Source organism: Merops nubicus, unplaced genomic scaffold (assembly GCF_000691845.1).
Source record: "Merops nubicus isolate BGI_N331 unplaced genomic scaffold, ASM69184v1 scaffold904, whole genome shotgun sequence".
NCBI lineage: Eukaryota > Metazoa > Chordata > Aves > Coraciiformes > Meropidae > Merops > Merops nubicus.
Window position 1 is genome coordinate 2,361 of NW_008604630.1, and position 12,041 is coordinate 14,401.

At 44.9% G+C, this 12,041-nt stretch overlaps 1 protein-coding gene across 1 annotated transcript in view; it reads left to right on the forward strand.

Moving 5' to 3' along the window:
* LOC103771733 (zinc finger protein 652-like) overlaps positions 1-1,959 on the forward strand; it is a gene marked incomplete at its 5' end in the record, with an annotated part of 3,865 nt that extends 1,906 nt beyond the window's left edge. The window contains 3 exon segments of the mRNA XM_008939038.1: positions 13-157; positions 577-911; positions 914-1,959. Of these exon segments, the coding sequence (XP_008937286.1) occupies positions 13-157; positions 577-911; positions 914-1,108 (675 nt within the window).
* Between the last annotated feature and the right edge of the window lie 10,082 nt (positions 1,960-12,041).

The following is a 12,041-nucleotide window of genomic DNA, read 5'->3' on the forward strand; positions in this document are numbered from 1 at the left end:
TCCCTGTTGCAGAACTGTGATGAGAGGTTTCAGTACAAGTACCAGCTGCGCTCCCACATGAGCATCCACATCGGGCACAAACAGTTCATGTGCCAGTGGTGTGGCAAAGATTTCAACATGAAACAGTACTTTGATGAGCACATGAAGACACACACTGGTAAGCACTTATCAAAGAAAAGCAAGAGTAACTCCAGGACAAAAACTTCCCTATATATCCAGCTGTATTCCAATCCTTGGAGCTGGGGGTCAAAACTCTTAGCCAAGCTAGAAAATCCAACAGCAAAGGTTCACGCAGGACCTTGCTGTAGTCCTGATTCCTTGGGGGGGAGATGAGAGGTTAGCCTTATTTCCTTATTCTTTTGGTCAAAGCCTTAAAAAAGCTTTTGCACATGCCAATCCAGAGGTGAGAGAGGCTTCCACAGGGAGTGAGGCCTTCTGCAGGACAGCTCTCTGTGTGTTTGCTGAAGGCAGCAGCCCCAGCAGCTCTTGCAGGCTGCCGTTTGTTCTCCTGAGCTGCTAAAGGGAGAAGGAGCAGATACTCTGGGCCTCACCGATTGCTCTATCTGTGCTCGGCAGGAGAGAAGCCCTTTATCTGTGAAATCTGTGGCAAGAGCTTCACCAGCAGGCCCAACATGAAGCGGCACCGGCGGACGCACACGGGGGAGAAGCCCTACCCCTGCGACGTCTGCGGCCAGCGCTTCCGCTTCTCCAACATGCTCAAGGCCCACAAGGAGAAGTGCTTCCGTGTCACCAGCCCCGTCAACGCCTCTGCTGCTGCCCAGATCTCCCTCTCCACAGCTCCTCCTGCCACCACGGTCCCTGCCGTAGTGAACGCCCCCACCGCCCCGGCTCCCCCCATCAACCTGAACCCCGTCAGCGCGCTTCCCCCGCGCCCCATCCCTCACCCCTATTCACACCCTCACCTCCATCCCACCTTCACCTCCATCCCCCTCCTCACCACCCCCATCACATCCCCGTCCCCCCGGTCCCTCATTTACCCCCTCCTCCAGCTCTTTTTAAGAGCGAGCCTTTAAATCACAGAGGCCAGAGTGAGGACAGTTTTCTGCGACACCTGGCAGAAAAAAACAGTTCAGCACAGCACCACTAACATCTTTGCTTCCTGCCAGCTCTTTTCCCACTTTATGCACATGGAAACGTGCCCTCGTGGAAAAGTACAGAGGGTTAGTTGGTGAGGATCTTTGTCTTTCTCTTAGCCCCAGCAGAAGGTCCTAATTTTTCTCCTTGAATCAGTTAACAAACAAGGAAATCCTGTTTTGGATCAGCAGCGCTCGTTTGAAGCTGGGAACCAACAGGACTGAGACCCAATTTGCTTGTGTTTTTCCTGGTGACTTTTCTAAATTTCAGATCCTGAGACTTGTGGAATTTTATAATTTCATATCAGCTGATGAGGTATGCTTGCTTTTATATCCTGGACTTCTCCTCAAAGAGGAGACAGGCCTGGTTTTCTTTGTACTAATCGGAAAGGCTGTGAGATTAATACAGAGCATTAATTGTATCACTGTGTATTGTAATGGATTCTTTTCAGCTTTTTGGTGCTGGCTCTGGAGTGAGCCAGCCACGTATCACAGTATATCTGAGCATTATAAAGAAAGACAAAAAAATGTCTTGTTTGTGTAGCTCTCCTAACACACTCTTTATTTTACTACAGAAATTATTTTAGAGTTTTTTGTATAGACCTATTTAGTAGTCTGTTTTTAAAATGAAATGTATTTCAATAAGCGGTGTAATTTTTTCAGTGTAGCTGGACCTATGTTGTATAATAGATAAATTTTTATAATCATCCAAATGTGATTCTTAAAAGATGCATATAGCTTCTATAGTTAAAGTTATTTCTTACAACTGTACAACTTTAAAAGGTGCTTCAGAGAAGAAAGGAACCCAAGAGGTCTCTGGAAAGGTTGCCTCAAAAGTGATGTTGATTTCAGAACTTTAACTTATTTTTTTCCCTTTTTTTTCCCCCTTTTTTTTTTTTTTTTTTACCCTTTTCACAGTTCCTCTTAAGATTTTTGGACAAGGATGTTGGGATAATATATTCCTGCTCCACAGGTTTTCTTTAGTTCAGTTGGAGTGAGGTAGGAGATGGGTTGGAAAGGGAGCCCCTTACCCAGAGGGACCCACTAGTTTGGGAATAGAGAGCCACGAGAGATTGAGAATCTATCAGCAGAGAGGGAGTTGAGTATCTCAAGTCAGCCAACCATCCTTCCTCTTTGCCCAGGAGAGCTGGTTTTTGTGGCTTTTCATGCTGTGAGTTCAGTTGGGGATCATGTCAAACACTGCTCTTCAGATTGCTTTTTGGAATTCCTAGAGTTGTTAGGAGAGGGGAATTAAGTGAGATCCTAAATGTGGTGGTTTTGGCTGGTGGCTTGTAAGAGTGAGAAGAGAAGTTTGGATGAGGCAATGGTGTTTCAGTTGCATTGTTAAGAACATAGCACTGTGTGTACCATGTGAAGCTCTATCCCATAAATGTAATGTGCTTAAAATGATGGGATGATTTCTAGGGGTCGTAGTCATACTTTGGGCAAATCTTAAGTTTTCCAGTTGTAGGATAGGAAACTTTGGATGGTAGGCATGTCCCTGTTCCATAACCCTGGGAGGCAATGAGGGGGAAATGACAAGTCAGTGCAGGGATGGTGGGCTGGGATGCCAAATGTATCAGTTTTAACCAGCAAGTAGCTGTTACTCTTTCAGGTTTGTATTTCTCTTCAACTAAAACTAAGTATAGCAGCATTATGCAATCTAGGAACTTGTTGCCACCTTCAATGAAGACAGAGGCCCAAGGCAATGTACTGTAAGTCCTCTTTTCCTTAAAATTCCTACTCTTCTGTGCTGCTTTTTAAATGAAATCCCACCAAACTCTTGACATCCAGAGATCCTCGTAGGCACGTGTCGAACTCACTCGTTCTGCTTGGTAATGAACTGGGGTTTGGGGGCTATTGGGATTCATTTTTATTTTCAAGATAGTAGAAATTCTTCCTGGCATTACTTCCTCAAGGTTAATGCTGTTGAGCACTGTGCTTTGAAACACCATGGCATCTGTTGAGAATTAGCTTCTTAGTTGCTGTTTTTCACCATTTTCTACCACCTAATCATCAATGATGGGGTTTTTTTTTCATAACAAGCATAGGAAACTTTAGGAATCAGAAAAGGGCAGTTTTGGCCCAACAAACCTACTCAATTCTGACTGAGCTGAAAGCCCTTCCAGCATTTCTGAAAAATAAACCAATGTTTTTTAAAGGTTTTTCTCTATAATATTTATATGCACCCTCTTCTAGAAGAAAAAGCCAATTATGAAAGTGAATTTACACTCGTGATTAATGCCTGTTGTATTTGCTGTGGCTGGTCTGCCCTGGAGGTTCTATGCATTCCACGTCACATTTGCAACCTACAGTTCTGTTGTGCCACTATTTTATGGTCAGGCCTGTTATTAAATGATTTTTAAATGATAAAAAAACAAAACCAAACTCTGGTAAACCAATTGTATTCCAGTTTTGCAAAGTGATTTTCTTCTCAATAAATTTACGGTATTAGGCTGCTATTGAGAATCTTAAAATCTGGGACAGTATTTTTTTTTTCCCCTATTATTTAATTCATGGCAATGACACACCTTGTGTTTTCTCCTGATATTTATGAACTTCCTTTCTGTGGAAGCAGATTAAACTAACTAACCCTCTTAACTCTGTCATAATGTGACGTGTCGTCAACAGATTCTCCTCATTATCCAGGAGGTACATACAGAGAGCTGACATACTGGACTAAAAGCACTGCACTGTGGTGTCTTGCAGAGCACATACTTCAGCAAGAGAAGGAAAATGGGTGTTAGGAAAGGCAGGAGATTCCAGGCTGACATTTGCTGTGGGTTCTGCTCAACCACTCTGCCTTGGCACGAATGCCTCCTGCGGCGCTTGCGCAACAGGCAGGAATGTGTTCAGGTGTGTTTGCTGCTTTCTCCTCCTGCTGGCAAACTATGTGTGATGTTTTCTATCAGCTGTACTTTGTTTAGTTAGTTAAGGGCTTGGTTTGTGTTCCTCAAATGCTTCCTTCAAGAAGAGCAAAGACAGATGATAGCAACTTCAGTCTGAATATTTCTGCAAAGCGGGATTAAATTCTCCGTCCTTTTTTCCCCAGAAAACATCCTACAGCAAAGCTTTACTGAATTTTTAAGGGGGAAAGTTGGAACAGAGTTAACTCACAATCAGGAAGTCAACACTCTAAGATGAGCAGTTTTCTCTGGAGCCAGAGTTTAAACTTCTAGTCCAGCAGACAGAGCCTTATCCTGACTAAAGGCATTAGCTGCGGTGAGCTTGTTTGTCCAGCGTATTATCTCAGACTAACTTATCTCTCTGGATAAAGGTGTGGTGATTAGTTGTTTTGTATTCCCTTGCCTGCCTGATTTACTGACTCCTATTTATGCAGCTCAGATGCTTCTTAGATGGCCTCATTTGTATCGCTGTGCCCATCAGAAGTCACTGTCACCCACCTTGTATTCCCAACCCAATCGTAAACTATGGACTTCTGAGAGAGTCCCTTCAGCTGTATTTAGGGTTTTAGCACTGCAGTCAGTTCATATCTCAACACTGGAGTCCATCTGGGTGGTTTTGTCTTTGCCTGGTTGTGTCTGTTGAGCATGTAATAGTTATTTTCAATTAATTGAAAAGAGGAAGAGGTGGAGCTCAGGGTATGAAGTTGAAAATCTGGTGCTTCCCTTTGACAGTGCTGGTCAGTTTTAGCCAAGTAAGTGACAGAGCAAGTTTACCTCAGAGCTGGAAAGGTTAGTATTATAATGCATTTAATTTGCTGCCTGTTTCTTTGCAGTATGATGACCAGTGGTGTGACTATGGGAGAGGTCAAATACCTTTTTGGGGGAATTTGAGAGCTACACTGTTGTGCAGGGCTCTTTGTACAAAGATAATGTGTTGTGTTGACACTGATGATTTTTTGCAGAGTATTTAGGTAATGTGCCTTTGAGATGATGATAAAACAATATGCAGCTTGCAGTGAGGCGTTCAAGAACACTAATAACACCCAGATTTTTTCACTCTTGGGACTGGAGCTCAGGGTCAAAATGTTTAAATTATTATTTTATGGTTTCTTATTTCTATTGATTAACAGTATTTAAAACCAAATTGTGTAGCTCAACAAGACTTTCTGCTATCTGCTAGTAAGAAAAATCTCACTTGTAAATAGAAGATGGATGAAGTTTCTGGTTTAGTGTTGGTTTTGGTCTTTAAACCTGGCAGATGACCTGAGGGGTGATGATGGAGGTGAATTCAATAAACACTTGCCCATTTTCATGACAAAATGAACCCAGCATTCTTTCCAGCCTGTTATGTATTACACTAAGATATCATAGAGATTGGAAGGGACCCATAAGGATCATCAAGTCCAACTCCCCACCACTCACAGGACTACCTAAAGCACAGCACTAAGAGTGTCATCCAAATCCTTGAACTCTGACAGGCTTGGTGACCACTTCCCTGAGGAGCCTGTTCCAGTGACCAACCACCCTCTCAGTGTCCAATGTGAGTGATTTGTGATGGAAAACAAGCCTCTATCCTTATTTCCTACCTGCTTCTGAACTTTTGAGCTCTACTGTTTTTCAGGAGTGACTATGAAAGTTCTTCAGATCTCTGTCTGGTGATGTTGGGGTTTTTAATGGGCATCATTTTGTGTGTGTGTTGATTTGGGTTGGAATAATACGTGCTGCTGAGCAGAAGACTGGTGTAGAGTTTGAGCTTGGGTGTGATCTTCTGCCTCCTGGTCAGTGTAGATACTGGTGGAGGAACCAATAAATACCCTACCTCTAGCCTCAATAGTAAATCTTGCTGCATTTCCAAAGCAGAAGAAAGGTATGCTGAAAATTAATGACTGTGAGATAGTTTCACTCTTTTACAATTAAAATTTGAAAGCAGCAGTGTCAGAAGAGTCACTGTGCAAAATTTGACAGAGGCATTAAGATTTAAAGCCTTTCATAGCACATCACTTGCCAGCTTCCATCAAGTGAACTTACCTTGTACCTCAGTAGTTATTTTACTCATGTCTTGAAAACATTTTTGTACTTATTTCACCATTTGTTTGCTTTTGTAGAGTGCTCTTTCCTGTCAATCCACAGGGAGAGTTCTCTTCAGAGGCTGTGGGTGGGGAAGAAGGAACTCATCTCCCCAGGGCCCATGTGAGTGGAACTTGGTAATGTTTTTGTGGAGATTTACAAAGCTGAAATTAAACTCAAATTAGTAACTTCCACTGTTTTAGCAGACAGAAGGCAGTTTTGGGAGTAATCTGGCACTAGGAAGTGGCATTGTCCTGCTGGCCTTGAAAAGTATAAATAAATAATTCTTACATTTTTCTTCTAGCACATTGATAGTGCTAAAAATAAATTGAATAATATATTGTACATATATTGGAGATATGGCAGAAGAATTAAAATCCACCCTTAGAAGTTCCAAAGGAAGGCAAACATTTGCATTTCCTACAGACACCAGGAAAAAAAGTTGACCTCAGGGTTCACAGATATCCCTAATAAAGATTTTTATCCTGGCAGCCCCAAGATCATTTTGCAGGTTTCAAGCTTCTAATAGAATTCTGCATAAGAAATGAGAATTACATTCATTCCATTAATGCTTCCTGACCCACCAAGATAACTCCTGCCTGAATTGACCTGTTCTGATGAATTCTGCTGCCCAGGAAGCAGCTGGTCGTGGATCACAGCCCATTGATCTCAGAAATCATCATTTTGGGACAACACCACATTCTCCTGCCTCATTAGCTCTGCCTTCTAAAAGGAGGATAAAGATTTGAGAGAGGGATTGAACGATTTGGGGCTTTTGCTTTGCTTTTTTTATTCTCCAGTTTTACAATTGGCCTGTCCCTACGTTTTGGGGTTTTTTTTAAACAAATCCTCTTGTTTTCTTGCTGCTTTTACAGATTGGAATTTCATCTCCTGATGAAATGTCTTTTGAATATTGGGAATAGCTGCCTTTGTACTGAGTCATGCCCTACATATACGTATAAAGTGGATCTATTTTGCAATGTAGGCCATCTCTTTGTGTACAGAGAACTTATGTACACAGGCACTGCAGTCATAGGCTCCCTGAGAACAACACTGGCTCTATATGTTTACAGTCTGTCCTTTCCTCATATTGCTAAATATTTCTTTCACTCGTGTCTTCCTGCTCCCTCTAATTTAGCCTGAAAATGGGGGTGTGGGCTATGTGCTTGCATTGCTCATTCTTCACACTGTTCTCTGTGGTCTGAGGCTCTTCACTGCAGCATTAAGAGGCATAAAATGGAGTTTTAAACACACTGGAAAGTCAGAAAGGATATAAAAATTTCCACCAAAAAGCACACTGCTTTTGTTTGAATTCCCTTACCCTGAAAAACCTGCCAAACTTTGGAAGCAGGCTAAAATTCCCCTGTGGAAGTGATCTATTAATTATTATCTTTCACGTGGAGAACTCTGAACGGGGTCATTAGTGTGGATTTTAATCAACCTGTACAGCAGCAGCCTTGTTCCCTTAGATATTTTTAACCTTTTTTTGTGCACAAAGGACAAATTTGTAATAACCCCAATCACTTGGGGAGGCATTTCAAGAACCTACACCCCTAAATTCTCCTGAACTAGGGGTGTCCACTTTCCTAACTGTTGTAAGAGCAGAGATTTTGGTTCTCCTTGCTCCTTACCACAGTCCAGCTAGAAAGGATGGTGAGCAGACAGGGTTCAGAGAGGACTTTGGTGTTTCCAGACCCATGCAGGCTGTCTTGGGGCTCTCTCCTCACCACTCCAATATCAAAAACAGTCAATATATTGGAACAGAAGTTTTAGGAAGACAGCCTCCCCTCCAGCCACCTTGCTGCTCGTGTCGAGGTTCCAACCCTTGTGCTAGTGGGATTTGGTGATGCTGCACCTTTCATTCTTCAGCCAAAATGAGTTCTGGAAAGATTTGGGAGGTTTGTGAGGGGGTGTGATTGGCAGGGGGGAGTTGTTTGGCTTTTTATGTGGTTTGTTTAATGTAGCAATAAGTAGTCAGTAGAATTTCTTGTGTGGCTTGGGGAGGTTGTGAAAACGAGTTGTTGCTCCATTCAGAAATTGTAAGTAGCCTGTTTCTCAGAAATGCAGAGTGATGATTTTTTTCCTACATGCCAAGTTGCATAACCTGTTAAAAGAAAGGAGAAGGATGGGTGTGTAGGGAGCTAAAATTTTCCAACTCTCTGCTTTCTCCTGAACCCCCCTTGCTGGAGCTAATGCCTGTAGAGAGCTGATCCTAGCAGGAAGGAAGAGGGATTAACAAAGTGAAGTCAGGAGAAAGCTGCAGTGTAGACACCCCCCTGGCACTGGGGACAGCAGGCTGACCAAACCAGTGAGGATCTCCAGCTGGTGGATGTTTCAGGCTCCTCCCTTAGCTGAGCTGAGCAGCAGGGAGTGTGTTGTGGCTGAGCTCTGCTCCTGTTCACAATCTCCATTCTGCAATTTCATCTTCAGATTGCCTCAAGGCCTTTTCACCTGCAGCCTGAGAATAACAGTCAAAGGGCAGCCCAGAGCAGGATGTAACTTTGTCCTCCTTGGGCACTCACACGTGCTGCTGCCCCATGCTCCAGGGGGGTGTGGAGTTAAAAACCTTGGGAGGGTGTGTTGGTGGCTGAGCTGTGCTGGGGCAGCTCTCAGAGCCTGCAAAATGAGACAGCACCTTACAAGAGTTTCCAGAATTCCTTCTTCCCAGAGGTGGGTTCCTCAACGAGCAGTGTTGTTTGTGCTTGGTAATATTGGTATGTTTTCATCTCCAGGCTTAAAACTCTCACCCTGCTAGAATTACTGAATACCTTTACCAGGAAGGCAGCTTCCTCAACGAGCTTTGACCAAACTAGGAAGTTTAGCACAAAAAGAACTGCTGTAAAAGAGAACTTGCTACAGCAGGGTGGCCAGGGGTGGTTATTTGTGAGTCTACCTGAGCAGCCAGTGGGATTAAATTCAGGGTGTTGGTGCCAGAGGAGTGAATAGCCCTGTGCTGCAGATGTGGGACTGAGGGTTAGGTGAGGGAGTGACAGATGGGGGCAGAGCTGCCTGCTGGTTCTGATCCAGACTCCTGCCCTAACCACAGGGTCACCATTTCCCTTCTCAGTTCTTTTTCAGTTTTGATAATTTCCTCTCAGACAGCAGATAGTGTGTGTTATAATGCAGGAGATAAGAATCAGCTGCCTCTTACTTTGTGGTTATATAGAAGCTACTACATAGAGGCAAAAAGCCATGAAAACAAAAACACAGCAATTGGGAAATCTGCCTCGGCTCCTCTGATCTCTTCAGCTGAGCAGGGAACAGAACATAACCAGTGTTTCAACTGGAGATGGCTCAGAATAATCAGTGCAGGCTGAAAAATGATTCCTAAGACAGCCCAAGCATGAAGGTATCAGCTTTCTGTTGAGCTTTAGAGATCATGAATAGTCCAAAGGTCTTATGACACTTCAAATTAAAGCCTGTGTGCTGCTCAGACTGATTTGGTAACTCCAGTCCTTATGTAACCCGTGTGATTTCAGCAGGTTCAGGAGCCTCCCTTTCACAAAACACTTTCTGGAGGGTGCTAAAAGAAAATGCCTCGTGTGTCAACAGAGGGCTTGGATTTGTTGTTGGCTGACCCAGTTCCCAGGGGCCAGCAGGAGAAGCAGCTCGTGGGGAAAGGAGAGTTAGGGAAGCACGTTATCTAACTGTCCATCCCTCCATCCGAGGTGCAGGTTTGTCATGGGAGGTGATTCATCAGTCACCAAGGGAGCCAGGGAGCACAGCAGAAGAGTCTCATTTACCTGAAGTTAAGAGTTTGTGTCCTCTGCTTCTAGAAATGGGGTGTTCAGTCAGGTAGTGTGGTTAATTCACAGGAAAAATCTCCCTTGAAATGTGTCATGTCTGAAATTTAAGCTTTATGGTTTTATCAGTGTCTCATTGATTTTAATTTGCTCATTTTAGGCATATATTTTACTGGGTTCTAGTAACCCATCCACTCCACCTACTGTTTAAAAAATCCAGAAATCACATCAGATTCTCACAGAAGACAAATTCAGTGGCTTAAATTAATTTGCTAATCCAACTTGTGATCCTTTCTATTGCTGTCGGAGCTTTTGGCTTTTCCCATCCCTCAGAGAAATCCTTCCCGGGGCAGGAGCTGCAGTTTAATCTCTGTCCTTTCTGTTGAGGAGGAGACAGAGCTGTGGAAGGGGAGTTTTGGGGAGGATTAGCCAGGAGATGGCAGTGAAGCTGATCGTTCCCTGCAGCCTCCTTCTCCAAGCAGCAGGTGAGGTGGGTGAAGGAAGGCAGCTCAGCTCGCTCCTCTGCCACTATCAGTGATGGAATTTAGGCATGAAATAACTTGCTGAGCTAGAAAACATTTCCAATTTGCACCTTGGTTCTAATTAATTGCCAATATCCCTGATCCCTCAAATTTTCACCCTGCCTAAGATATATTTCCCCACCTAGAGCCACCGAATGTCTGGGTTGGTGTCGTGGGGGCTCTTTGCTGGGGCTCTTGCTGGAAGAATTAATTTTCTGAGCTCATTTCTGAATGGCACCGAGGCAAATCCTTGAGATTTCTGTTCTTAAAACTTGCTAAATATGCTCTCGGCAGCTCGAGGCTGCAGCAAGAGATTTGTCACCTCCAGCAGTCTCCTCAGAGAGCGTGGTGATGATCGGTGTCGGTTGATGACTGGCAAGGAGTGGGAGGACTTCTAGGCTGGGTTTATGGCAAAGCAGATGAGAGCTGGAACTTCCTTCCACGGGAGGGATTTCCAGCTGAGCGTGTGGTGGGTTTTACAGAGCAGGCTGCAGGTATTGCAGGGGCTAGGGTATGAGTCTGGTGAGGAGAAGCTGGGGAAGGGTCTAGAGCCCCAGAGGGGGGAGGAGCAGCTGAGGGAGCTGGGGGTGCTGCGCCTGGAGCAAAGGAGGCTCAGGGGAGACCTTCTGGCTCTGCACAGCTCCTGACAGGAGCCTGGAGCCAGGGGGGGGGTCGGGCTCTGCTCCCAGGGGACAAGGGGCAGGACAAGAGGAAACAGCCTCAAGCTGCCCAAGGGGAGGTTGAGGTTGGAGCTGAGGAACAATTTCTTCCCCTGGAGGGTTGCCCAGGGCTGTGCCAGGCTGCCCAGGGCAGTGGTGGAGTCCCCACCCCTGGAGGGGTTTCCAAGCCGTGGAGATGTGGGGTGAGGGACACGGGGCAGTGGGGACCTGGGTTAACAGTTGAATTTGATGACCTGAAAGGTCTCTTTGACCCAAAGGATGCTGTGATTCTGTGGGAGGCTCACCCTGGTGCTATCTCAGGGTGTCCCTCGTGCCACGTCAGCAGCAGCTTATCCCACCTGATAAAAGCCCTGTCTTGTTGCCTGTGGATCCCCATTTCTACACGTGACATAGAACAGAACCTATAAAAGACTCTGACTCCTGGTGGGTGGTCACCTACTGCCTCCTCTGAGAAGTCCTTGTTTCTTCTGGAGGTACTTTTAGCATTGAATACAAAACTGAAACCTGTGTCAACAGGAGGAGTTCAGGGAGACCTCAGCTCGGGCTGGTGTGGCCAACACTGAGCAGAGTTGGCCACTTTCTGTGCCACATGTCCCAAGGCTTCGTGGAGGGGACTTGGAGGGTCACCCCACGTGGTGAAACGAGCTGAATGGAGTTTGCTGTTTTCTCACTTGTTAGTTTTGAGGTTTTTTTCCTCATGTTGGCCCTCTAAATATTATTTGGCCACCAAACATTTCTTGCTGTAAAAGAAATAGTGTTAGAGAATGCTGTGGTGAGGAGAGGGCACGAGGTGATGAGCTGCAATTGAAGGTTTCCTTATCCATGTGCCTTCAAGACTGAGCTGTAGGCATCAGCTCCCCTTGGGAGTTAAAGGAAAGCTTTGGTTTCACTCAGAGCTTCCCCAAAATAAGTCCCACAGGTCACGGAGATCTGACAGAGGCAGCCAGAGAGATTTCATGGGTGCTGCTGAAACAGACTTGACCAAACTCGTGTGTCCTGCAGGATGGAAACAAAGCAGGTTGGGACAGGG